At 38.6% G+C, this 27080-nt stretch overlaps 1 protein-coding gene across 1 annotated transcript in view; it reads right to left on the bottom strand.

Moving 5' to 3' along the window:
• Positions 1-26857, bottom strand: part of drc4 (dynein regulatory complex subunit 4) — a 65635-nt gene extending 38778 nt beyond the window's left edge. Inside the window, exons 1-4 of the mRNA XM_084123920.1 lie at positions 26753-26857; positions 26284-26376; positions 24219-24416; positions 23906-24112 (exon numbers count right to left, since the gene is read on the bottom strand). Of these exons, the coding sequence (XP_083980046.1) occupies positions 23906-24112; positions 24219-24416; positions 26284-26376; positions 26753-26755 (501 nt within the window). The 5' untranslated portion in view covers positions 26756-26857. The remainder of the gene's footprint in view (positions 1-23905; positions 24113-24218; positions 24417-26283; positions 26377-26752) is intronic.
• Between the last annotated feature and the right edge of the window lie 223 nt (positions 26858-27080).

Raw genomic sequence — 27080 nt, 5'->3', positions numbered from 1 at the left:
ATCGGTAAAAGAAGCACACACTGGCTTTTGCTGCTCTAGCCGCTGGCCACTCCCCCTCTCACACTGACACTGAGTGAGCACAGCCCAGGACCAGAGACAGAGAGAGTCGAAGAAAGCAGCGGAGCTTAAGTAGCGTTTTCTCAGAGTTCACTGTGTAGCCTGCTCCCTGAATCGTGTAGTTCAATTTTCCACATTTATTGTATGTCATTATGTCAGTATCAGTATTTGCTTTCTACCATGCACAAATAAAAATGTCACTGAACTTTTGCTGTGTAATTGTAAAAATGAGCACTCAGATACACCAAACCAACAATTACTAAAAACACACACAAAAACTGATTTTGCACGGGCACTTTGAACTGCTCCCTGAATCAACACGCTTATTCATTTGTGGATGTTAACTGAATCTGTAAGTCAGCTATGCTGTTTACTTCTGAATATTATATTTCATTCTGGTGCGCTTAACGTTATCGCTACTGTGTAATACTGCCCTACAAAGGCAAAACGCCGTAACATCATGTTTGGTCAAAAATGAGTTAGTGTCATTTTTGTGGTATTTGAGACCTCCTTTATCATGTGAATAAATATCGTGAGTCAATTTGATTGTTTTAACGAGAAAATAAAGGGCTATGACAACTTCCAAAACCATATGAGAAACCACAGCAGAACGCCGTAACAGTTGTTACGGCTCTTTGCCTTTGTTCCAGCACGCTGAAGTTAAGTTAAGGTGTTCTGACTTTGTTTAGCCTGGCATCAAGAGAGATGTTACGGTGCCGCTGTGATGTTACTGTACTCTGGCTTTGTCATACTGTCAAAGTTTGCCGCTCTTTAATTGTCACCAAACCACGTAACATACAGACGACACATCTTTGAAATAAAGTGTAGACTGCCGAGTGCTTGTTTGTATTATTACAGATACAAAGCAAGGTGAACAAGCCATACTTAGATGGTATGCAAGCTAATAGGTTGTCATAAATGTTGTTATTTACGTTCAGGGCGATGGTTCAGATCTGTCAATGTCAGTGACAGCCCGGAGCTAGCTAAATTTAATCTGTGTCACGTAAATTAGCACTAACGTTGACGCTGACACTCGCCTCACATCAGACGCCGAAAACCAATTATTAAATACACAGGCATCCTACCTTTCCATGCAATCCGATATAATCCATAATCCATAGCAATGCACGTCATCTGCTGTATCCACAACAATCCATACGTGTTTGAGCCATATTTCCTTCTTGCAGGTGTTCATGTCAGATCATACACAAATCCATATAGCACTAAGCTAGTTATCGCAGGAAGTGCGAAATAAAGCAAGAAGTGCTTAAAAGGCAAGAAGTGCCTAAACGCAGGAAGTGCGAAACGCAGGAAGTGCGAAATAAAGCAAGAAGTGCTTAAAAGGCAAGAAGTGCCTAAACGCAGGAAGTGCGAAACGCAGGAAGTGCGAAATAAAGCAAGAAGTGCTTAAAAGGCAAGAAGTGCCTAAACGCAGGAAGTGCGAAACGCAGGAAGTGCGAAATAAAGCAAGAAGTGCTTAAAAGCAGGGGTGCAAACACATGTATGGTCAAAAAAGAGAGAGGTAATCGAAGCCCTCGTCCCGCGGCAAATATCCAGATACTACATTGCCACCATCCCCAACCCACCCCTATAGGCACATAGAGTCAAATGAAATTTAGAAAAACTATCTTGCACTTCTTCTTCTTGCTTTACTGCTACTTCCTGAAAACAATTTCACCTGATGATTTGAATAGCTCTTTTTGTAAAGAATTAATAATTCTAGGATGATTGGGGTAATTGTGTAGGGTAGGCCTAGTGCATTTGCATAAAAACTAATAAACAAAATACAAATATAAATACAATAAAACACAAATACACGAGAAATAAAGCAGTGCTTTATGTTTTTCAGGTAAATTAACTGTATTAAGTATCTTTTGACAAAACGTGGTTTTTCTCTTTCTCTTTTGTTGTTTGATTAACTTTGGTGACACAAACAGCTGCAGGTATATTGGGTGCTGTCCCTTTAAGACGAATGCACGTATCTAATACCGGTAATGACACGCATCCGTTTTATTTTGACTGCGTTTACGGGGAAACTCGTTGAGACGGACACTGGCTTATTTTTTCGTGCACATGTCTGTTCAAACACAAATAGATAAGAAAGAAAAGGGAATTCGGTGTTCACGAACTTCACGTGCTGTCTGCGACTGCGTGGCTCTGTGCGCCGACAGACCATCTACATTTGGATGTTAAACATAATATATATAGCCTGATACAGCAAAGACAACGTCGGCTGTTTTAAGGTCAAAATAGGCTACAGAATATTTCGTTCTGTAGGCCTATTGACAGGGGCAATATTTGAAAATCGATAATTAGGCCTATTTTTTAAATTACAATTATATATGCATTTGTCAAAAACCGAGAGACTTTCAAGCATCAAAATGTAATTTATTAATATGTTTTTGCGCCTTCTATTTTGTCTGAAAACTTCCAACACCCTTGCGTGTCGCGTGAAAAATAGGCGTCGGTTGCGGTTCTATTTCTAGCATGCGGTTTCGGCGCGGCTCGAGAAGTGTGTGTGTCACGCAGGCATTGTGCTCTAACACAAGCTCTAACCAGTTAACATGAGAGCCGACATAAAAACGGACACTCCACGCCACGCAGAGAGAAATGTGATGCAGTGGCAGATCCAGAGTGAGACAGAAACACTAGTGGTTCACGCTTGCGCACATACTGCTGGTTTGGCGCGCAGTGTTCTGATTCGCTTATTTCCTATTTACTTGTTGGTGGACGCAATCCAGAATTACTGTTGGTTAAATTATAATCAGACCCTCTCAAACCGAAATTGAATGAATTAACTTTGTCTCTCCATTTGTTATAAGGAAAAATAACTGTGTGTGTGTGTATGTGTATGTACAGTATGTATGTGTGTGAATGAAATCCCGGGTGTGTGAATGAATATACTAACAAACTAAGTATATTTGGATTGAGATAAAGAAGTAGGGAGGGAGAAAGGTGATTGCAATTAAACAACTGATTATATTTTTTGAAGCTTGAGGAAAAAAAAACACATGTTGACCAGGGCACGAGATCATTATGATGAAGAGAATAGGAGGGAATCTAGAGAAAGAAAAGAAAAAAATGACTTTAAACAGGCATTAAGACAAACCAAAGGCATCAAAAATCATTTTTGGTTAGAAAAAGAATTCATAAATGATGAAGGACAGAGACAAGAATTGACGACTCGAAAGAAAAATGAATTCTTACAAAAATTGACAAAAATCACAAATCTGAATCAACTTGAGGATGAGTGGCCCTTAGTGGATTGGGTTAAAGTGATCAAAAGACAGATAACCTCTGAAGTCTTAAGACTACACTTGAACAGATTTGACCTTCTCAAAACTACCCTTTTGGAATCATTGCTGATTAAATCAAAAATAAAGCTGAATCCATTGTATGTCCCATACCTGAAAATAGATGTGTGGTACACTTGGCCTCGGGGTTTGGGAGGAGCCACAATTCTGAGGAACATGCATATGGTAGTGAGCTCATGTCTAAGACCAGTACAGTGGGAAAGTGACATAGTCGTTGAAGTTAGAAATGGAGGGGAAATCAGACCAGCACTGGTAGACAATTGGACACTGGAAAGGTTAGAGGTAGAGGTATTTTTGAGGAGCAACCTCAACCAAGCCAGTCATATGTTGGTAGAAATCTATGACAACGAAGAAGAGACAGAAGAGCAGTCAGCTGTCAAAGAAGAGCAGTCAGTAACAACTGAGAATGTCGCAACAATGGACAACTAGGAGGGGCAGGAGAGGAAACAGGGGGAGAAAATTTTTAAACAAAAATGAAAGAAAACATTTGATTGATTTATTTGAGCCATTACAATTAGAAACCTGCACTAGAGAGGAATTAAACATTTCAATCACCATGTGGGGAGGCCACGAAGTGAAATTGACCCCATCTCTCACTTATCTATATAGGGCAGGAAGTGTAACTGCACGAGGCCGGTGGGTGGAGAAGAACATAATTTGGAGTTTCGAACTGATGTGCCTGGGGGAAGACATAATTTGGAAACGCAATATACACGATTGGCTAGGAGACGTGACGCCGAAGCCATTGACTGAGGTACAAATACGAGTCATTTTGAAGTATCTAAAAAAAACTAAACAGGTACCTGAATTTCTCAACATAAAAGAAAAGTGAAAAATAAAATAATAATAATAATAATTTTTAAGCTAATTGAGTGGGGATATAGACAATTGGAATTAGGGCAATGGCTTCGACGTCACCTCAACAAGAGACCCCTGTAGAGCAGCTCATATCACAGTATCCGATATGCAAAGATACTATTAAAAACCTGTCTAGAAAATGGGAAAAGAGGACCAAAAAATTAAATACTAAGTGGCCAGCAGAGGGAACATTTGATTTGGCTATGTGCAGGGAAATGGGAGCGATAATAAAAAACCACAAAGCACACGATAAAAGTAAGAAAAGAGATGAGAAAAGGGAAAAAGAGCAGGAGGTGTTGAATTTATTTAGAAGTCAGGGAGCAAAATTGTTAAAGGAAAAACAAGCTAATGGAAAGATAGAGAAGAAAAATGAAACAATAGAAACCCCACCCCCTTATGCACCATCCTATGATTTAACTGGTAAACAACTGCCACTTATAAATGCCAAAGTAACAGTACAGGGCAAGGTGGACTTTGAAGACGACCCAGATGAAGAAGGAGATGGAGGAGAAAGACGAGCGGGTCCCGGCCACAGGGAGATAACTGGCTCAATCTTTGACACTCCCGACTCTAATGAATCAAGACATCCCAAGATTTGAAAGACACCAAGACAGTAGACCAAGTATGAGACATCTGGCCAGGGCAAACACAGACCCCACCCTAAACAATCCCTATCACCATGCAGACCAAGCCCTCCGAGAACTCAAAGGACACCTGGAAAAGGAGAAGGAAGAAGACAGCCTACGGATCACAGCTGAACGAGAACAGCTAGAAAGAGACATTCACATAACTGAAGAAGCGATTCGACAAGAAGCTGACTCCATGCGACGAGCCTTGAAAGAAGCCTCACAGAGAGATCATCAGAGACTTCAAAGTCACTCAAGGAGCAGATCCCGCTCAGTCAGCCCTTACTACAAGAATGTATCAGGAACTCTCCTTCTGGAGGACCCCTCCCACAACCAGCCACATTGGAGAAGAGGGCACAATTTGAGGAACAGGTCAGTGAGCGGATTATGCCTGCACAAAGAAGAAGGGAATCAACAAAAAGAAGAACAGAGACAATGCCCCATCCTGATAAAGGGACAACAAGGACAATATGTGCCATGGGCGGGACAGGATCTGGACGGACTGATAGCCCGCCTCCCTGACATACATGAGGGGGCTGGCAAATGGATTTGACTGTTAGAGGAGGAGACGATGGGTAAGATCCTGGCCATCGGAGATATCAAAGCCCTGCTGGCGAAATGTGTGGGAGGTGCAAAAACGAATGAAATCCTTGCCGATGCAGGACTTAACCGAGCAATTGACTCCATAATAATGGACGCCATGCCACTCGACCACAATGTGGCAGGCCCTAAGGGAACATTATCCAACTCAAATGGATCTAAAACTGTTAAGAGGTGAACCAATGGGAGAAGCAGAAAACCCAACTACTTATGTCCAGAGACAATCAAGAAGATGGAAACAAGACCTGGAAAGAGATCCTGAGCGGGATCCGGTGATAGCAACACAGGACTGCCATACTGGAAGCCATGCCTTCTGCCGTGAAAACCAAACTGGAAGATGTGGTGGGACTGAACTCAAAGACAACAAAGGAATTCTGTGACCACATGACTCATGCAGTAGAACAACACAGAAAGAACGAACAAAAGTTGAAGAATCAGGAAAGAGAACTTCAAAGAAGACTGACTCAGCTGCAGTTGGATGAATTAATCAACAAAAAGAAAAAAGTCCAAGCTGCAGTAAAGGAAGTTGAAGATCAATCTGCAGTAATGGCAGCTGTAAATATACCACACCCAGCCACACAGGCCGCACAGCCGGTACCAGCACCTGTGGGCCAGACTGCACTTAACACTGCAGGACCACCGCAGCAGCAAAACGCACCAATTGTGATATACCTTCCTGAACAACAGGACAACAGAAGTGGAACAATGCCAGGAAGAGGAAGAGTAAGAGGAAGACAATACAACAATCAACAAAGGATTACTTACCAACAAGGCCTGGTATGCTGGGGATGCAACCAGCCTGGATATACCAAGAGAATCTGCCCCACAAACCCATGGCCACAAAATGGGCCCCCACAGGGTCAGATGCATCAGCCATGGCAGCAAATTCACCAGAACCAGCAACACCAAATATCAGGGCCTGTCAATCCATGGCGTGGCCCTGATCAAGGCTTCTAGGGATGCCCAGAGAATCCTACAGGGAGGGGTCAGCTTCCAATGCTATCATCTAATGCTGATCAAGAACCTATGCTGCGGGTCAAAATAGAGGACAAAATAATACCCATAATGCTGGACACGGGGGCAACATACACGTGCTTGAGCCCAAATTATGCCTCTCACCTCCCTAGGTCTGGAAAATATGTCAAGACAGTAGGATTCTCGGGACTAACGCAGCTAATTCCAATGACGACCCCAGTCAGCATAAAAATCAAGGACTCAGAAATAAAGATTCCTGTACTGATTTCCGAACAAACCCCAATTAATCTTTTGGGTAGGGACGCCATATGCAAGCTGAATCTACAAATATGGTGCTCCCCAGATGGAATATATATAGACAACACTGGCATAAAACAAATGGCAGTAGTAGGAAATAGCTCCCTACAGGAACCACAAGCCAGTATATTTTGGATAGGGAATCTAGATAGTGGAGTGGAGGAAATACTTGAGAAATGGGGAAAGTACATAAAAGAACAGCTTAGAAAACCACGCCTACCAGAAACTGAGTTTCATTGTACTATGAGGTATGATCCCCTTAGAAGCCCAGAACTGGAAAAAGACTGGTTAGAAAAGACACAGGGACAAACTGTACAATTGACCTCAGATTATTTAATTGTAGGATCAGCAGGAGCAGCATTGCACATCGAAGAGTGTGATTTCACCAAGACATGGTTTAAAATAGAAGGCTCAACCCCACATGTTACTCTGTACCTAAATGAGGGATATCAAGCAAAAGACTTAGGACCAATGATGCTAAGAGTCAAAGGAAAACAATGGGAAGCTACTGAAAACCCTTTCATTTTTCAAACAGCAGATAGGACACACCTTAAAATCTTGTGCACAGCTAACATGATAGGGACTCCCAAATTAATAGTAGATATGAAAGAAAAACAGGAATCAAGGTCAAAAATTGAGGAATTAATGTTAGAGATGGAACAGAAAGTACCCATGCAATTATGGTCCAAACATGATATAGATGTAGGACTGGTAAAATCAGCAAATCCTATTAGAATTAGAGTAAAATCAGGAATGCAGTTGCCAAGAAAACAACAGTATCCATTGAAACGTGAAGCAGTAGAGGGAATAAGAAAAACAATTGAGGGATTAGTAAAAGCTGGAGTATTGATTGAAACTACTAGTTATTGTAACACCCCGATCTTACCAGTTGAAAAAGCCAACAAGTCAAAGTGGAGGCTAGTGCATGACTTAAGAGCAGTTAATGAAGTAGTTGAAGATTGGCCAGCAGAAGTCCCAAATCCACATACGCTGTTGACAAATGTTCCACCTGCTGCTAATTATTTCACTGTGATTGATCTTACCTCTGCTTTTTTCTCAGTCCCTCTAGCGGAAGAAAGCAGACACCTTTTTTCATTCAGATACCAAGGTAAACAATATACATACACGAGAATTCCCCAAGGGCTAAAACACTCACCCCATATATTTAATCAAATCCTGAAGCAGGATTTAGAGGATCTGAGAATGGATAGCACATTGATTCAGTATGTAGATGACTTATTAATATGCTCACCAACGCTTGAACAGTGCCATCAGGATTCAATCAAAGTGCTCACTAAATTAGCAGAAGGCGGTCACAAGGCTTCAAAAGAAAAATTACAATATTGCTTGTCTCAGGTAGAATACCTGGGTCGAATTATTGCACATCAAACAAGGGCAATATCACCCAATCAATTGGAGGGAATCAGCAAAGCACCACAACCGCAAACTGTGGGACAGATGATGACGTTTCTGGGAATGACAGGGTTTAGTGCTGATTGGATAGAGGACTATACTGTTAAAACAGCCCCACTGCGAGCTTTAATGAAACAAGCAGGACAGCAGAATCTTAGAGCGCACCTGACATGGGATTCTGGGGCACTGTTGGCGTTTGAGTCTTTAAAAAAGGAATTGCAATCTGCCCCAGCATTAGCCACACCTAATTATGATAAGGATTTTTATCTATACGTGGCAAATAGAAAGGATGGATTTGCTTCTGCTGTACTTATGCAGGAAACATGTAGCGGTAGGAAAAAACAACCTATCGCATACTATAGTACAAAGTTAGATAATGTTGCTCAAGGCTACCCACCATGTTATCAACAAGGCTTAGCTGCTGTTTATTTCGCTTATGATAAAGCTTCTGCCATTACAATGGGCTATCCAGTCATAATTTACACCCATCATAAGATTGTTGAATTACTCGAGCAAGGAAGATTTGTTTTAACTCAAGCTAGATGCTTAGAATACTCCACCCTACTAACTTATCCTGACATCACAATCAAAAGATGCACCACAACAAACCCAGCAAATTTTGTCTTGTTAGAAGGGGAGGGAACACCTCATGACTGTGTTTCTGCCTCTCTGGCTTTTACTCGTCTGAGACCAGATTTGGAATCAACACCAATTGTTGATGCAGACGTAGTCTACTTTGTAGATGGCTCTTGCTTTAGAGACCACCTAGGCAATCATGCTGGTTTTGCTGTTGTACAAAAGGATGGGGAAAATTTCAAACCTGTTGTGACGCAGCATTGTGAACAACCTTGCTCGGCACAATTGGCCAAACTAAAGGCACTTACTGAAGCTTGTATACTGGCCAAAAACAGAGTCGCCAACATTTATACAGACTCTGCTTATGCCCATGGTGTATGTCACCTCTTTGGTGCAGTATGAAAACAAAGAGGATTTAAAAAAAGTGATGGAACCCCAATCCAACATGGGGACCAAATTGCTAAATTGATCACGTCTATGATGTTTCCTACTAAGTTAGCCATCATCAAATGTCAGGCTCATAAAAAAGGTAATGACTTTGTGATTAAAGGAAATAATGAAGCTGACATCCTAGCTAAAAAGGCTTCAGGGTGTAAATTGGCAGTCATGGCCCCGTCTGTCCTCATCCAGCCCCTCCCCACTGTAGATAGCATTGCCCAAATGCAATCCAGAGCCTCTCCAGCCGAACTATACCTATGGCAGCAACGAGGGGCAACAAGAGATGCTAATAATATCTGGAGATCACACGAAGGCCATATGATAGCCCCAACCCCTTTACTTAATATTCTAATTCCAGATGCGCATGGTTTTGACCATTGCGCAAGGGGGGAGATTCTGAAAAAGATTAAAAGACAAGGATTCTGGTCACCATATCTGCAAGCAAGAGTAGATGAATTTCTAAGCGAATGTGAAATCTGTGCACAAAACAATGTCAGAAAAGGAACGGCGACCCCAATAGGCTCTATCCCAGTCCCTGAAGGACCGTTCAAACACTTGGTGATGGACTATGTGGACATGATAAAATCAGTAAGGGGAAAAAGATATATGTTAGTTATAATAGACAGATTTAGTAGATGGGTCGAAGCAGAACCCTCAGCAGAACAAGGAGCGCAGACAGTGATCAAGTTCTTAACCAGAGAAGTCATTCCAAGATTTGGTATTCCATCCCAGATTAGTTCTGACAATGGATCTGCATTTATCCAAAAGACAGTGAAAGCAGTAATACAACAGTTAAGAATAAAACAAAGACTCGGTTGCATTTACAGGCCGCAAGCGCAAGGGATGGTTGAGAGGGTTAATGGGACGCTTAAGGCTAAAATCAACTAAATCTGTGCAGACACTAAACTCAACTGGGTAGATGCGCTACCTCTTGCCCTGATGAGCTACCGTATGCAAACTAATAGAATCACCAACTTGACTCCACATGAAATGTTAACAGGCAGACCCATGCCTGTGCCCCACCTGAGAGGTCCGTATGAAGGGCCGCCGTTAGAACAATTGCAGATGGAATTAAGGACATATATGAGACAATTGACTGCTATACATGAAGCTATTCATTCACAGGAACAAAACAGGGGGCCCAGGGAAGAAGAGGAAACTCCATGTCCAGTAGTCCCTGGGGACCAAGTATATTTAAGGGTCTTTAGGAGGAAGTGGAATGAGCCCAGGAGAGAAGGACCGTATACTGTAGTAAGAGCAACACCAACAGCAGTGCAGGTAGAGGGTAGCACAATATGGTACCACTTGAACCACTGCACCAGGGTCCCAAGACTGAGGCCTAGAAAGCAGGGGGAGGAACTAGATAGCTCAGAGGGGAGCAGTGAGGAAACAGAGCAGAATGCCCAAGAAGATCAAAGAGCTGAAGGAGAAGGTAATAATGCTGCTGAACCTCATTCTAGGGAAACTGAGCACACTGGACCAAGAGATGAAATGCCAATACAGAATGATGCACTCCTTCCAGAGGATCCAGAGCATGAAGGTGAGAGAGCTCTTAACACTGATCCTAGTATTGATACATCTGCTGCAGCAGTTGCCTCAAGCTCAAGGCCTCCAGAGGAACAGTCACCTGAATCCGGGCCCTCCACCAGAGAATCACACCAGCAGCAAGAGCTTGCTAACCTCAACCTTCAGGACATTGATCTCCCCAGCATTGATTTCCCCGACATCAATCTCCCCGACATCGACTTCTCCAATGTTGAATGGGATGAGTTACCATAACATGACTGAACCAACTCAAGGTAATAAGAGAAGCAGACACAATGTAAAAAGAGATTTGAAATGGACTTGGGCCACTGATGAGAACTATACCAAAATTGAATATGACTTTGAATTAGAACTAAGAAAGGAGAAACTATTGGATACAGCTTATCACAATGAATGGTATAGGTGGGCAGAATACACGGTAAAACAGACGACAAAGAGTACTTGTGTGTTGTGCTCACCCTCGCCTTTGAAGAAGTTAACAATCGTGCCAAACCAGTATGACAACGTAGACTGTGCCAGATTCTATTCGCAGTATTGTGACAACCAAACTGATCAAATAACTCAAAATTGCCCAGCGGAATGTCTAGCCATGTTGGGCAGCCAATATTACCATAAATTTTATAATCAGAAAGGGTGGGGAAGTGAATGCAAAAAACTTGATGTAAGAATAGACCCAGCCAAACGAGAAACTCCAAAGAACTATGTACTAGATACATCATTTGAATATGAATGTTTTAATAAGACTAAGGGGCGGCACAATATGGGGAAATTCCAGGGCAAGTGTTCAATAATATGGCATCTAGATCGAGAAATGTATTATGACCCAGATGTGTATAAATCTTTCAGCATAATATATGCCACAGCAACAGTAAACAACAACATGACGGTAACGACTGCTAAAGACAACTGTAAGAACGCTTCATTGACCTTTCCTTTAATAGAACCCTTTGAAAGTCAAAATGAAGCAATAGCTGATTACTTTTGGTTGTGTGGAGGTGGAAGACTGAGAGCCACCTTAGTCGATTGGAAAGGACTCTGTGTCAGAGTAAGACTGGCTCAGGAAGTTGGGATTATAGACTGGGATCTCAATGAAACAAAAGACCTGGAGAGCATCAACAAACAAAAACGCAGAGTTAAAAGAGCGTATACCCCAGACCCTAAAGTAACAATAGATTCCATAGGACAACCAAGAGGGATACCCCATGAATTTAAAGCCAGAGATGAGGTAGCAGCAGGCTGGGAATCCATATTTGTGTGGATATTACCAAATAAGAATCAAGAATGGATTAATTACATTTATTATAACCAACAGAGATTCATTAATTACACAGACGACGCACTTGATGCCTTAGGCCATCAATTAAGGTATACTAGCAAAATGACATGGCAAAACAGGCAAGCTCTGGATTGGCTACTGGCAGAAAAAGGAGGAGTATGTGTGATGTTTGGAGCTGATTGTTGTACCTTTATTCCAAATAATACAGCCCCTGATGGAGCTTTTACTAGAGCCATGAAGAAACTGAAGCAACTAAGACAAGAGGTTACTGAAAATGCGGGAAGAGACAGAAACATTGGATACTGGTTAGACTCTTTGTTTGGTTCCTGGAAGGAATGGTTCATTAAGGTGGGAATGATAATAGTTGTGGTTGTTGTTGTTTTCTTTTTGCTGTTCTGTTGTGTTGTGCCTTTCCTCAGATCTATGATAGCCAGCGCAGCTGCCAAACAGATGATTAATGTGTCAGTCAAACGTTCGGGAATTGACATCGGGTGCACAAACTCAGGAGTGTACCCTATTGGGCCAGGTCTGGACGAGTTGGATGACTTCCTGTGAACAGTACTGATGAAGGAGTAAAGAAGAGAGTGCCTTGTTACTTTTATTTTCTGATTATTGATTTTCACTATTTGACACTGTTTTTGATAGAAAGGGAGGTAGCCCCACTGTGTATTTTATTTTTTGGGTAAAATTAGGTAGATCATTAGAAAATGGATAGAGTAGGGAGTTAGTTAGAGGGGTTATTTTTTATTTTTTTTATTTTTTTGTTTTGTTTTGAAACAAGGGCTCCTTCCAGAGTATATTCCTACATATATTCTTACATATAATCCTACATATATTTTTACATATAATCCTACTGAGCATATTTTATATAATCACACTAATTGTTCACAAAATATGAATATGTGAATGAGAGGGGACGATACAAGGTTTAAAGCAGGTCATTGCCCGTGGTACGAGGTAATGCAACCAGATACAAAGGGAAAAGATCAGAATGTTTTTATTACTTTTTAATCATTTTTTAATCACTTTATAAAAAAGTTATTTTTAATATTTTAAAGTTTTCTTTATGAAATAAATGTGAAGTAAATGCCTTAGGCAACTGGACTGCCTTACGGGGCAAAAGAGGAATTAATTACAAGCGCGGTCACCGATTGCCGGACCAGCAAGGGCAGACTCAACTGGTGGTTTAAAAACCCGCTGTCTGCTCCAACACCAGATAGCGCCCTAGGCAGGACCAGGGCACCTCTGGCAACGATGGAGCAACCCAGATAGCACTCCAGGCCACCGGAAGCGCCTGTGCAGTTCCTCTGGCACCGTGGGACAACTCTACCTTCAAGTCTGTACACTAAGGCCCTGTCCCAAATGGCACACTCCGGACTTGTGGACTTCCTCAGAGTCCACACTTTGGTGACGTCATGTAGTGCAGACCTAATAGGGCCCTTGGCGCGAGTCCATGGGAGCAATGGGTCTCATTCATGAAACATTCGTAAATATACGAGTAAATATGTGAGTGATTTGCGCGTAAAGAGACATTCCCGAAAATTCTTCTCCTGATTCACAAATACTTCGTAAACGTCAGATTTGATAGTGAAATGTGTGTGTGGGTTAATGAATTCCAATCACTCGTAAATGGGACGCGCGTGCACGCTCATTCTCAATTACCATAAATCCCGCCAATTAAAACCGACTGACAGCTATATATGGGCATCATATTATGACACGAAACGAAGGATTTCAACATGTCTTCTCAAAAGCGAATGCTATTGTATTATTACATGTATAATTTTGGAAGAAAAAAAAAAAAAAGCGAATGAAGAAGAGAAATTTCTCAGATGCAGAAATTGAAGTTTTATTATCAGAAGTTCATTCAAAACGCCACATTTTATTTTCAAGCGTACATAGTGGCGTATCAGGTCCTAAAAAAAAAGGATTTTTTTAGGTAATAGGCTACATGCTTTAGGTAAAAATGCTTGGCAGCATATTACAGATGCAGTTAATGGAGTTTCATCTTTTAATCGAACAGTCCCAGAAGTGAAAAGAAAATGGTTCGACATGAAGCTTGACTGCAACACTTGTAACTTGCGGACTTGTAAAAAAAAACAAAACAAAAAAACAGCTTGAATATAAAAAAATAAAAAAAACTTGTGGACTTGTGTTCCTTTTGCAGATGCTATTACTGGCTCTCGTAATACAAGTAAAAAGAAAAACCGTATGTAATTACTATATATAATACTTTTTCAAAATGCTGTGTAAATATGTACCCGATTACGTTGAATTAAAATGCAGTTTATTAATGAGCAAAACGTTCGGATGTTAAACGTACTATTTACGCGTGGCTGGGAGCAGGTGTAGATTTCTTTCGTACCAACTAACATTTGGGAAATACGAACATTTTAATGAATCCGAAAATTTACGCCAGAACCACTTTACACACGATTTACACAAAAATTCGTTCTGCTCGTGTTTCATGAATGAGACCCATTGAGAGGTATTTTTGGGACAGACTCGATCGGCACGCCGGAAATAACGGCCTGGTTGTTGTTGGACAGGAGAAATCACATTTTTGCGCTCCGATGTCTTATCTGCATGTCAACTACACATCCTAATTTTACAGTTCTATATTTTGATATTGTGCATATCACCTGGGCATTAAACAATATATATATCATGCTTATTTAAATGATGTATACAGTTGTACATAATAATAGGCTACATAATGTTCCATTTGAACTAAGATTACAATTTTAAAACATAATTTAAACATATTTTTTTCAATTTACAGGTTTCAATATTCATACTATGTTTACATATGACTCAGTAAAGCCCTGACATTCGGTACTATTTATTTAATGAATCATAACACGATCGTATTATTAAACGCGCTATTATTATGTTTGAGACATCAACCACTGGTCGATGACCATAATGTTTGTATAAACTGTAGGTAACAACTGGTAAAATGTACATTTAGGTCATAAAAACCGTAATATTTTCTTCTCAGCCATGTCAACAATTATCCGTGAGTGAAATCTCGTCCCATCTGTTGTCTGATTGGCCTTTCGCAAGGATTCCTGGGTAGTTAAAGTGCGTGGAGCCTGCTTCTATGCGGGCTTCGCGGAAGACCGCTTCAAGGGTACAAAGGGGGCGCTGCTGAGCACACTTCAGAGCGGTAAAATGCTGAATGGGACGGCCTACGGACTCGTAGACTCAGCGAGCACGCGCAATTCAAGTCCACGAGACCTAAAGTCCGCATGAAGTGCGCCATTTGGGACAGGGCCTAAGAAATGTTGATTAAAACTGGATAACAGATGCTCATCTCTCCCTCAAGAATGATAATAGAAAAGGAAGGTGAGATCTTTTACTCCGCTCTAGTCAAAGGGGGGCGGAGATGTTTGGTCTCACTATTCCTCCAGAGTGTACCTTTGTGACAAAAGCCTATTGATAAGAAAGGCGGATGGTCTATTTTTGCCCATGATTGATAGATAACGGAAGGAGGCTTGCGCATGAAGATACATTCTGGGACAAACACGAAGGTGGGACTAGAATAAGTCCCAAAGGGGGGATGTGTTGGAGATTTTCCTTTGCCTCATGTAAAAGTATGTATTTCTGTGTCTCAGTCAGAACCCAGGTTAAATCAGGATACATCAGGTCAAATTAGGTCAAGTGGTCTGTGAGGATGAAAGAGTACCTAACAAGCTCAGAGAGAAGATGTGTATGGGTAGCTGATAAGATGGTACTAAAAACGTCAATTAAAAATGATGGATGGTATGACAACACTGCAGGTGCATTGAATCATGTGACCAAAGATGTTCTAGAAAATGCGTATGACCAAAGATTTTTCCACCAATAGAATAATGTCTCCGGGAAAGATGATGCTAACGGTAGCGAGATCTCGATAGCTGATTGGCTACCTAGTGATAAGAAAAGGTATAAAACCTGAGGTTCTGACCATTGCAGATCAGATGAACAGCTGCATCTCACTTTGTTGCTTGTCAATAAAGTTACTTCTTCTGACACCTGGAACTTCGACTCTTGAGAGATTTCTTCGAGACCCGATTTGAGGACTTAGAATTTGCTACAACACTTACAGTGCAAATTAGAAAACATATAAACATAAAGATAAAGGGGCGTTCATTAGATCGCCCAGAAAATGGATTAAAGAGGGTGAACAAAACTCTTTTTTTCAGAATGGAAAGACAGCAAGCTAAAAACAACCAATTTCAAAAACGAATGATTAACGGTAATATTAGTCATGACCCTAAAAGTATCTCAGTCATGATTTATGCAGAAAAGACACATTTCTAATAATATACGGTTAGCGCTAGATATGTTAGACTATTCAGAATGAATTGAATAATTGTAAATTACTAATTGTAAATGAAATGATTTTTTTTTTTTTTGATTATTACAAAAACACATTGGAACACACATTTTTATTTTAGGCTCTTAAAATTGCCTTTGGTGACTCCTTTTGCAGGATGGTCCAAATGCTATACATAAACGTAAACAGCTCAATCAAACTAAGTAATGGTACTTCACCTAGATTCTTTTTAAAACGAGGAGTTTGACAAGGATGTTCAGTTTCCCCTTACCTATTCCTAATTGCAAAACAGTTCCTTAGCACATATATCAATAGTATTCCTTTAAAGGGTATCACAATTGGCAACACTTTAAAATAAAAATTAGTCAATTAGAGGACGACACAGCTTTATTCTTGAATGATTCGTCACAAATTCCAGCAGCTTGGGTGTTCTTCAGTCCTTTTCTGAAGCCTCTGGACTAAATCTAAATTTTAATAAACTAGTGCAAAATGCCCGTGCACAATCAGTTTTTGTGTGTCTTTTTAGTAATTGTTGGTTTGGTGTGTTTGAGTGCTCATTGGTACAATTACACAGCAAATGTTCAGTGACATTTTTATTTGTGCATGGTAGAAAGCACACAGTGAACTCTGAGAAAACGCTATGCTTGAGCAAACAGTTTGTGAATAGGCTACTACAAATGATGCCCGTGAAAGAGACTGTGAACGCATTGAATAGGATATGTTTAGTTGGTGAATAGCATAGGCTACTATTACACAGTAGCGATAACGTTAAGTGCACCAGAATGAAATATAATATTCAGAAGTAAACAGCATAGCTGACTTACAGATTCAGTTAACATCCACAAATGAATAAGCGCGTCGATTCAGGGAGCAGTGCAAAGTGCCCGTGCAAAATCAGTTTTTGTGAGCTGATCGCCGTCAAAAAAGTTCAGGAGATATTTCTTAGCGATGGCTGATTTCAACAGTTTCAATATGATAAAAAATAACTTTTATATTGATTCAATGGATTAACTGCATTTTGAAAAAAAAAGTGTCATGAATTTATTGCATTTTTGGGGAAAAATAATCAGTTTTTATAATAGATCTTTGAAAATCAAAATCTGGATTTGAATTTTTTATGTTATTATAACCTAAAGATGCTATGTGAAAGTTTGAAACAGAAAATAGTCGTTTTCATCTTGCCACTTTCTTGGTAAAGAAAACACATTTTTACTCAAATTAATCAAAACTAGTGCAAAATGCCTGTGAAAAATCAGTTTTTGTGTGTGTTTTTAGTAATTGTTGGTTTGGTGCCCGTGAAAGAGACTGTGAATGCATTGAATTCAGGGTGCAGGCTAGGTTACTACAAATGATGGCTGTGAATAAACTATAATATTCAGAAGTAAACAGTGTAGCTGACTGAGTGTTTATGTATACCACAACCTTCTAAGTGCTAGTGCAAAATGCCCGTGCAAAATCAGTTTTTGAGTGTGTTTTTAGTAATTGTTGGTTTGGTATGTTTGAGTGCTCATTGTTACAATTACACAGCAAAAGTTCAGTGACGTTTTTATTTGTGCATGGTAGAAAGCACACAGTGAACTCCGAGAAAACGCTATGCTTGAGGAAACAGTTTGTGAATAGGCTACTACAAATGATGCCCGTGAAAGAGACTGTGAACACATTGAATATGTTTAGCTGGTGAATAGCATAGGCTACTATTACACAGTAGCGATAACTTTAAGCGCACCAGAATGAAATATAATATTCAGAAGTAAACAGCATAGCTGACTTACAGATTCAGTTAACATCCACAAATGAAAAAGCGCGTCGATTCAGGGAGCAGTGCAAAGTGCCCGTGCAAAATCAGTTTTTGTGAGCTGATCGCCATCAAAAAAGTTCAGGAGATATTTCTTAGTGATGGCTGATTTCAACAGTTTCAATATGATATCATTTTGAAAAAAAAGTGTCATGAATTTATTGCATTTTTGGGGAAAAATAATCTGTTTTTATAATAGATCTTTGAAAATCCAAATCTGGATTTTTTCTGATATTATAACCTAAAGATGCTATGTGAAAGTTTGAAACAGAAAATAGTGGTTTTCATCTTGCCACTTTCTTTGTAAAGAAAACACATTTTTACTCAAATTAATCAAAATGGATTTATCACGTTCTGGAACCAAACTATAATATTCAGAAGTAAACAGTGTAGCTGACTGAGTGTTTATGTCAGAATGTTTATTTTTAAACCACAACCTTCTTGGGGCTTCTTTGACCGATACAACCCTCTAATGTCAGAATGTTTATTTTTAAACCACAACCTTTTAAAAATGATATATTTAACGATATCTTTAGCATTTCTCATCCAAACAATGTCAAACTTGGCACTGCACTTACTCGTGCCCGTGGCAAGACACCTGTCGAATTTGAAATCCATCGGACTAACGGTTCGAGAGATATGCGGTTAACAGACATACAGACAGACATACAGACAGACACACAGACAGACAGACAGACGTTCCTGTAATTTATAGATAGATGGATTTATCACGTTCTGGAACCAAACTATAATATTCAGAAGTAAACAGTGTAGCTGACAGAGTGTTTATGTCAGAATGTTTATATTTAAACCACAACCTTCTTGGGGCTTCTTTGACCGATACAACCCTCTAATGTCAGAATGTTTATTTTTAAACCACAACCTTTTAAAAATGATATATTTAACGATATCTTTAGCATTTCTCATCCAAACAACGTCAAACTTGGCACTGCACTTACTCGTGCCCGTAGCGAGACACCTGTCAAGTTTGAAATCCATCGGACTAACGGTTCGAGAGATATGTGGTTAACAGACACACACACAGACAGACAGACAGACGTTTCTGTAATTTATAGATAGATGCGAATGGTTACCAATTAATTTTTTTTATTTTACTTTAATTGAAGATATTGCTGTTAAAAATATAGGGTAACATATCTTGGTATACAAATGACTAAAGATGAATAAAGGTGTTCAGCAAACTTCAAACCTATTTCTGTCAGGACCACTATCGTCAAATACGATGACAATTAGCATATAGTTTGGATTGGCGGTATGGTTCTGTTCTGGGCAAGAACTCCCTGTGCATCCATGCAGCCTAGCATGGTTAAGAGCAGGGAGAGCAGCAATAACCCCCCTTAGGGTAAACAGAACTGAACCAACAAAAATGTATTGCAGATATCATTAACTCATTCAGGGGAATCAAAATGCCAAATCCTGACTGGACGAGAGGAGGAGCTGGGAATGGAGAAGGATGATTAGCTCCTGAGAAACGCGATAGCTTCTGATAATACTGAAGGAGCTTATATATGAATACAATGATAGGCGTTGTATTCCTATAGGTAGACATGGATCAGCTGAGAGTCAGCTGATGCGAGCTTGACTAACGTGACCTGCCAGAACTAACGCTACACTTGATTATTACCAAAAAACAAAAAATGCAATTGCTGGTTACAAAGGGATCTGTCCATAAAAGGCAGAATACTGCTCACTAAGGCAGAGGGTCGGTATTGTTTGGCCTATGCAGCTCAGTCTCTTTTTGTGGATAAGCCCACGTCTACATTAATTAATGAGTTTTTAATAAAAATTTTAAGGAGAAAAAGGATAATTATATGAGAAAATCAGTCATATTAAACTCTTATAATAAACTCTCTCTTAATAATATTTTTTTTTTGATTTCCTCAACAATACATTTAAAATTAATTGGCTGAATCAATTCCTAGCCAAACCATCTTCTATTTTGAATGCTTTTCCTCAACTTGTTTTTTCACAACTTGCTGGCATTCATTTTCTCTTAATGTGTAATTATGATATATCCAAACTCCCTATCAAACTTTCCAATTATCATCGCCAGGTTCTCTTAGCATGGGCACTAATTTATAAACATAACTTTTCACCACAGAGATGTTTTATTTGGAACAACAAGAACATCTTATTCAAGAATAAATCTCTGTTTTATGATAATTGGTTCAGTAATGGTTTATTTTTGATGGAGCAGTTGTTTAATAATTGTCTTTTGTTCAGATATTCAGAATTTCTTTCCAAAGATCTTTGTTTCCTAAAAATTGATTTCTGTTTTACCTGTAATTTCCTTTTGGAAAAATTTGTTTGTTAATAATTGGAAACAAATCTAGTCTTTACATTGTTCTTTCTCACAAATAAAGTGAAAGAAATTTCCTTTAAGCTCATACACAGGTTCTATCCTGTTAAGAAATTTATACAAAGATTTAAAGCTGACATTGAGCAAATATGCTCTTTTTGTTTGAATTCTGATCAAAGAGTGGTTCATTTATTTTGGTCATGTCAATACACTCAGAAGCTTTGGAATGACTGTGTGTAAGTGATAGTAAAATGATAGTAATATAAAATATAGTAAAAGGTGTAAGATTTTGCCAGGCTTCTCAATACATATGAGAAACATTATATTTGGATATTTTGACCTCACACACACACACACACACACACACACACACACACACAAATCTGTTTTGGTATTAATTTCATTATTTTCCTAAGCAAATTTTATATTCACAAATGCATACTTTCAAACTGTAAACTTATCTTCTCTGTCTTCTTAAAAGAAATGGAATATCATTTAACTGTGATTTCAGTATCTACTAATAAGCTACAAGGACTGTTAGGATTTGCTCTGCCTCTGATCTTTATGTGATGTAATGGCCCTCTCTCTCTCTTTTTTCTCTTTCTTCTGAATTTATTTATTTATACTTTTTTCTATACTTTATACTATACTTTATTTATACCCCTTTTCTTTTTTGCTGTTGTCTCCTTTATTATTTTTGTGGTTGATATTATGTGATGTATGCTTATAATTTTGTATGTTCTGGTTCTCTGCATTAAAATGCATTATTCAGTGCTGTAAATTTGCATGGTGGGCAGACGCGACTAATCGATCATGACATTCGTTGCCGATGATTTTCTTTATTGATAATTATCGATTAGTTGTTGCAGCCCTACTTGCTGGAAAGGCATTCAAACTGAAATCATTAACACACAGTTTTATAAGTAACCCCCTTTCATGCAGTGGAAGCAGGTGGAAAGTTGGAGAGTTTGCCTGGAACCTGCATCTGAACAATGTTGGTGGAAAAGTGTTGTTGTGTATGTTGATTCTCAATTTATCCAGAATCGGGCAGCTCTAAGGCATACACAATCCACAACTGTAATTGTTTTAGCTGTAATTATTTTGAAATATTTTGAGACATAAGTGCACTCTGACCCCAAACCTCAAAACTTCCTCTGAAAATAGCAGTCCTTTTTTTTTTTTTTTACATGAATTACATTTTAAGTCACATCAAATGTGCCTATGCTGTGCCTCAAAAGCACTGATGCCAAGCCCCCTTTTACCCTGTTGTGCAGTTTGCCATGGCTATGGATCTCTTTGACCTAGCATACACATAACACATTATAAACTTCTATAATTCAATGTTAGGCTGCATAGATTAGGTCAGCCGGAACCGGGAAAACTCCCCATAAATCCTGATGTACTCGTTTCATCAAAAGAAGAATGGCATCTACGCTAATATTAGTCTCTCTGTTTATCCCGAGGTTTATAGCAGTCCGCCGTATCCAGGCCGCATCCAGATCTGATGAAGGACCTGTGCCTGGACACGACGACAACGCAGTCCTGAAGTGTCAACTAGTCTCTCCCGTGAAGGCCCCTTCTCCTTCCCTTTACCTCTGTACAGATAAAACGTTGTCAAAATAGTTCCGGTTCACATGGCTACTCGGAAGCGATAAATAATTCTGTATTATATATTTTAAGGCCAGACAAATCATTTGTTGAGGTCAATTTGTAAAGAAAGACTACACGCCTGCGCACATATATATTCAAACGCGCATACCTATAGACTAAACACGTAATACACATGTGCACGCTGTCAGCGTTTTTACAGGTTTGCATTTTTAGAGCTTGCGCAGAGATAAAATAATTAACTTAAATAAATAACTTTATTCTGGAGCTGCTGTAAAGCCAAAACAATATCTGTTACTTTAATTTCCTATTATCACTGCTTTGAAACAGTCCATATTGTTAAAGGCATGCAAACTTTGGAAAAATGATATTTTTTGGCTCCAAATCTAAGGTGAAAATTGTCATTTTGATACCCCTCAACAAAATACTGGATTACTTTATACATTTATAAATTTGAACACAATAGTGTTAGGTCCCATTTAGGCCTAATTATTACATGTCTGTACCTGAATACACTACAGTTTAGGGACTAAAGATTTTCTAGTCGACTAGTAGGCGTTCATTTAAGCCATTAGTCGACTAATCGCACATTTATATTAATTTAATTACTGGGGGGCAGATCGGCCTATTCCGCGCTCAAAGCGCACGCATAAAGCTTGCCGCAAAGCACTGGCAACCAAGAGTAATGATTATGAATGTGTCAGAAAAAAAAGGAAGGAGACATTTTAATTGTTTATTAATAAACTAGTTTTCTGTGTCAGTATCGGCTGCAAAGATGAAGTTGACGAAGCTGACTCGTCATCTCCGCAGTAGTGTGATCAAAAATGACGGAGCATTTTAAGTAAATAAAAAATGCAAGTGATTGTGCCGGCGCCTCCATGTCATGCAGTAAGGATGACATGTAGTTGCTTTCCACACTCGATCCATGAACACTTGGAAATGCACCTAATAATAGCGCACATTATCTAGGTTAACGTTAGAGCGAACGGCTATGTAAAGTTGCTACTACTTACATGTTTCAAATGATAAGCCATATTTGAGGTTGATGAATGATAGATGAACATTTGGATTTCCTGTCCAAAATATTGTAATTACCACAAGGACCTGCCGTTAAGAATCGTTCCCTCACGGACTGTGTGACTTCACCACTTCCTGTGGAGTTTTTTTTTCAACGACTAACTGACTAATAAAATCTTGATTTCCTCTTGGTGAAGCCTCTTCTCCTCGACTAATGTCGACTATTAGGGGGCAGGCCTACTACAGTTAGACCTTACTTTATTTGTAACTTTGTTATACTGTATTTATCTATGCTTGTAATTAGTGTATTTGATCTTTATTTTTCATTTCTGTGCACCCCTAATGTATATTATATTATTTATTTTAACAGTGTTGTTCAATAAAATCATAAAATTACTTGCTTTTGATATTTTATGTAAACCAATTATTACTGCCTCTTTCTTATTATATATGTATTTTGAGTCATTTTAATGGGTATTCACTTAGGTCTATTTTTATTACCACAAAAATTATTATCTGATTACTTAATTAACTACTCAATTTAATAACTCGATAACAATTTTTTTTGTTAGTGACAGCCCTAGATTAGTTAAATGAGAAGTAAAATGCACCTGCATTGCTTTGCATTTTGTGACTTTCAGTCGAATAAAAAACTATTTTTCCAGACATTTTTGTCATTGAATATTTATATATTTCTTAAATATAATGTTTCTTAGTTAAAAATGTCTTCTCTTGAACCCAATATCATCTATCATCTTGTTAGCTAAGTGCATCATCACACCCCTAATATAAGCCTAGTTGCATTGTAAGGTAGTCAGTCACTGTGTAATTCGCACCCTGATTATATCATATTATAATCATGCACATACCAGATGAATGCTCTTGAGCACATTCTCACTGGACAGCTCCTGCTCTTTTAAGTAAACTTTCAAGTTGCGCATGTCATTCTGCAGATGATTCTCGAGGACATCGTTCTCCTTCTGCAGCTGTTTTGTGCTGACAGCACTTTCAGCCTTCAGCTCAGAAAGCATGTTCTGCTGTTCATACAGTAAGTGCTTCACCTTCTGCTTATAAACCTGAACAACAACAGATTCATGTCACACAAAGTGTTAATTATAAGCCCACATGCAATTAATTTAGGGGAAAATTACTTTGACATCACCACAGGACTCTTCTCAATACCTTAATTTCCACTTGATGGCGCTCCTCAGCCTCCTCCAGATCACGCTCTCTGTTTCTCAGCTCGCACTTATTCTCTTCCAGATGTCTTCTGGTGATTTCCCAAAATGTGTGGATTTTGTCCCTCTCTAGCTGGAAATAGTTGCGTTCCTCTCGTTCTCTGTCCAGCTCCTCTCGCAGACGCACAATGTGCTCCTCCAACTACAAAACACCCATAAGTTTTGTAGATTGGGGTTCCAGGCAGATTGGTAAAATAAAATAAAAAATAACATGGCTGTCATCAACAAAGTGTGCTTGTTTTCTTAATTTTCTTATTGCCTGACCAACTAGGACATTAGTATTATATATATATATAATACTAATGTCCTAGTATTATATATACTAGTGCAAAATGCCCATGCACAATCAGTTTTTTGTGTGTTTTTAGTAATTGTTGGTTTGGTGCCCGTGAAAGAGACTGTGAACGCATTGAATTCAGGGAGCAGGCTATGTTACTACAAATGATGGCTGTGAATAAAATATAATATTCAGAAGTAAACAGTGTAGCTGACAAAGTGTTTATGTCAGAATGTTTATTTTTAAACCACAACCTTCTAAGTGCTTCTTTTACCAATATATTTAAGAAAACGCTATGCTTGAGCAAACAGCTTGTGAATAGGCAACTACAAATGATGCCCGTGAAAGAGACTGTGATCGCATTAAATAGGATATGTTTAGTTGGTGAATAGCATAGGCTACTATTACACAGTAGCGATAACGTTAAGCGCACCAGAATGAAATATAATATTCAGAAGTAAACAGCATAGCTGACTTACAGATTCAGTTTACATCCACAAATGAACATGAATTACATCCAGATCTGTCGTGTCAGGGAGCAGTGCAAAGTGCCCGTGCAAAATCAGTTTTTGTGTGTGTTTAGTAAACAGTGTAGCTGACAGAGTGTTTATGTCAGAATGTTTATTTTTAAACCACAACCTTCTTGGGGCTTCTTTGAACGATACAACCCTCTAATGTCAGATTGTTTATTTTTAAACCACAACCTTTTAAAAATGATATATTTAACGATATCTTTAGCATTTCTCATCCAAACAACGTCAAACTTGGCACTGCACTTACTCGTGACCGTAGCGAGACACCTGTCAAGTTTGAAATCCATCGGACTAACGGTTCGAGAGATATGTGGTTAACAGACACACAGACAGACAGACACACAGACAGACAGACGTTTCTGTAATTTATAGAGAGATAGTATATATAATATATTATAGTAAAATACATTAGTATTATATATATATATATATATATATATATATATATATATATATAATACTAATGTCCTAGTATTATATATATAGTATATATAATATATTATAGTAAAATACATTAGTATTATATATATATATATAATACTAGTGCCCGTGCAAAATCAGTTTTTGTGTGTGTTTAGTAAACAGTGTAGCTGACAGAGTGTTTATGTCAGAATGTTTATTTTTAAACCACAACCTTCTTGGGGCTTCTTTGAACCAGAGCATGCTTTGAACGATACAACCCTCTAATGTCAGATTGTTTATTTTTAAACCACAACCTTTTAAAAATGATATATTTAACGATATCTTTAGCATTTCTCATCCAAACAACGTCAAACTTGGCACTGCACTTACTCGTGACCGTAGCGAGACACCTGTCAAGTTTGAAATCCATCGGACTAACGGTTCGAGAGATATGTGGTTAACAGACACACAGACAGACAGACACACAGACATTTCTGTAATTTATAGAGAGATAGAGAGATAGTATATATAATATATTATAGTAAAATACATTAGTATTATATATATATATATATATATATATATATATATATATATATATATAATACTAATGTCCTAGTATTATATATATAGTATATATAATATATTATAGTAAAATACATTAGTATTATATATATATATATATATATATATATATATATATAATACTAATGTCCTAGTTGGTAAATATCAAAATATATATATTTTTTCTTTCTTTTTTCCAGAGAATAACAACTCTAAATATGAGAAAATCACACCTGCTCTTTGGACATCTCGTCTGTGGACAAGCCATCCACTACTGTTGGAGTTCTGCCCTTTGGGGACTTGTTGGAAGATTTTTTCTTTGGCGGCTGGAATATGAACAGATAAACGGGTAAAGTTCAAAAAAGGAGAGGTCTCTTGTAACGTTATTAGCCTAGATACTGTAAATGTCTATAGTGCATGGCACAATAAATTTCCACATTTTATAAACATAGTTATATACTATTAATGGGTTGACGTCTCAAAATCAATATATTGCAGGGGATACATTTTAATTTGCGGAAATGCAATTTGCACTAAACACATGATCAGACTTTGGCTTCTGTATTAACTTAGCCGATGAGCTAGCGTCTCACCCACAACAACAGCGATACTAAGCTTTTATCTATCCCCGGTTAAATTTCTTTTGACAATAAATGAACGATTTCATAAGTCCAATTTCATTATTATTTAATACTTGCTTACCATTATTTGTGAACGCGTTATCACCCCTAAAATGAAAATAAAGTGACTTGTTGTTTCACAAGCTGCTGCTGCTACTACTACTCAACAATGGTTTCCTAGCAACATGAGAGCTAGGCTCATAGAGTTATATACATAGAAACCTCATTAATGGTTAGGGACACGATTAATGGGCCGCTGCCGTCCGCCATATTGGAACGGTCAAAGCATGTCTGCAACCGCAGTTAGACGAATATCTATATCTGCAATAAACTTCAGCAGATGATTTTTGCTAAACTAACACGACATTAAAAAGTTACCATAGTAAAAGTAAAATGATTAAAAAAGTACC

Source organism: Abramis brama (genome assembly GCF_963993115.1).
Source record: "Abramis brama genome assembly, chromosome: 9".
Taxonomy (NCBI): domain Eukaryota; kingdom Metazoa; phylum Chordata; class Actinopteri; order Cypriniformes; family Leuciscidae; genus Abramis; species Abramis brama.
Note: the sequence above shows the minus strand (reverse complement) of the source record. Positions and strands in the feature narration are given on the sequence as shown.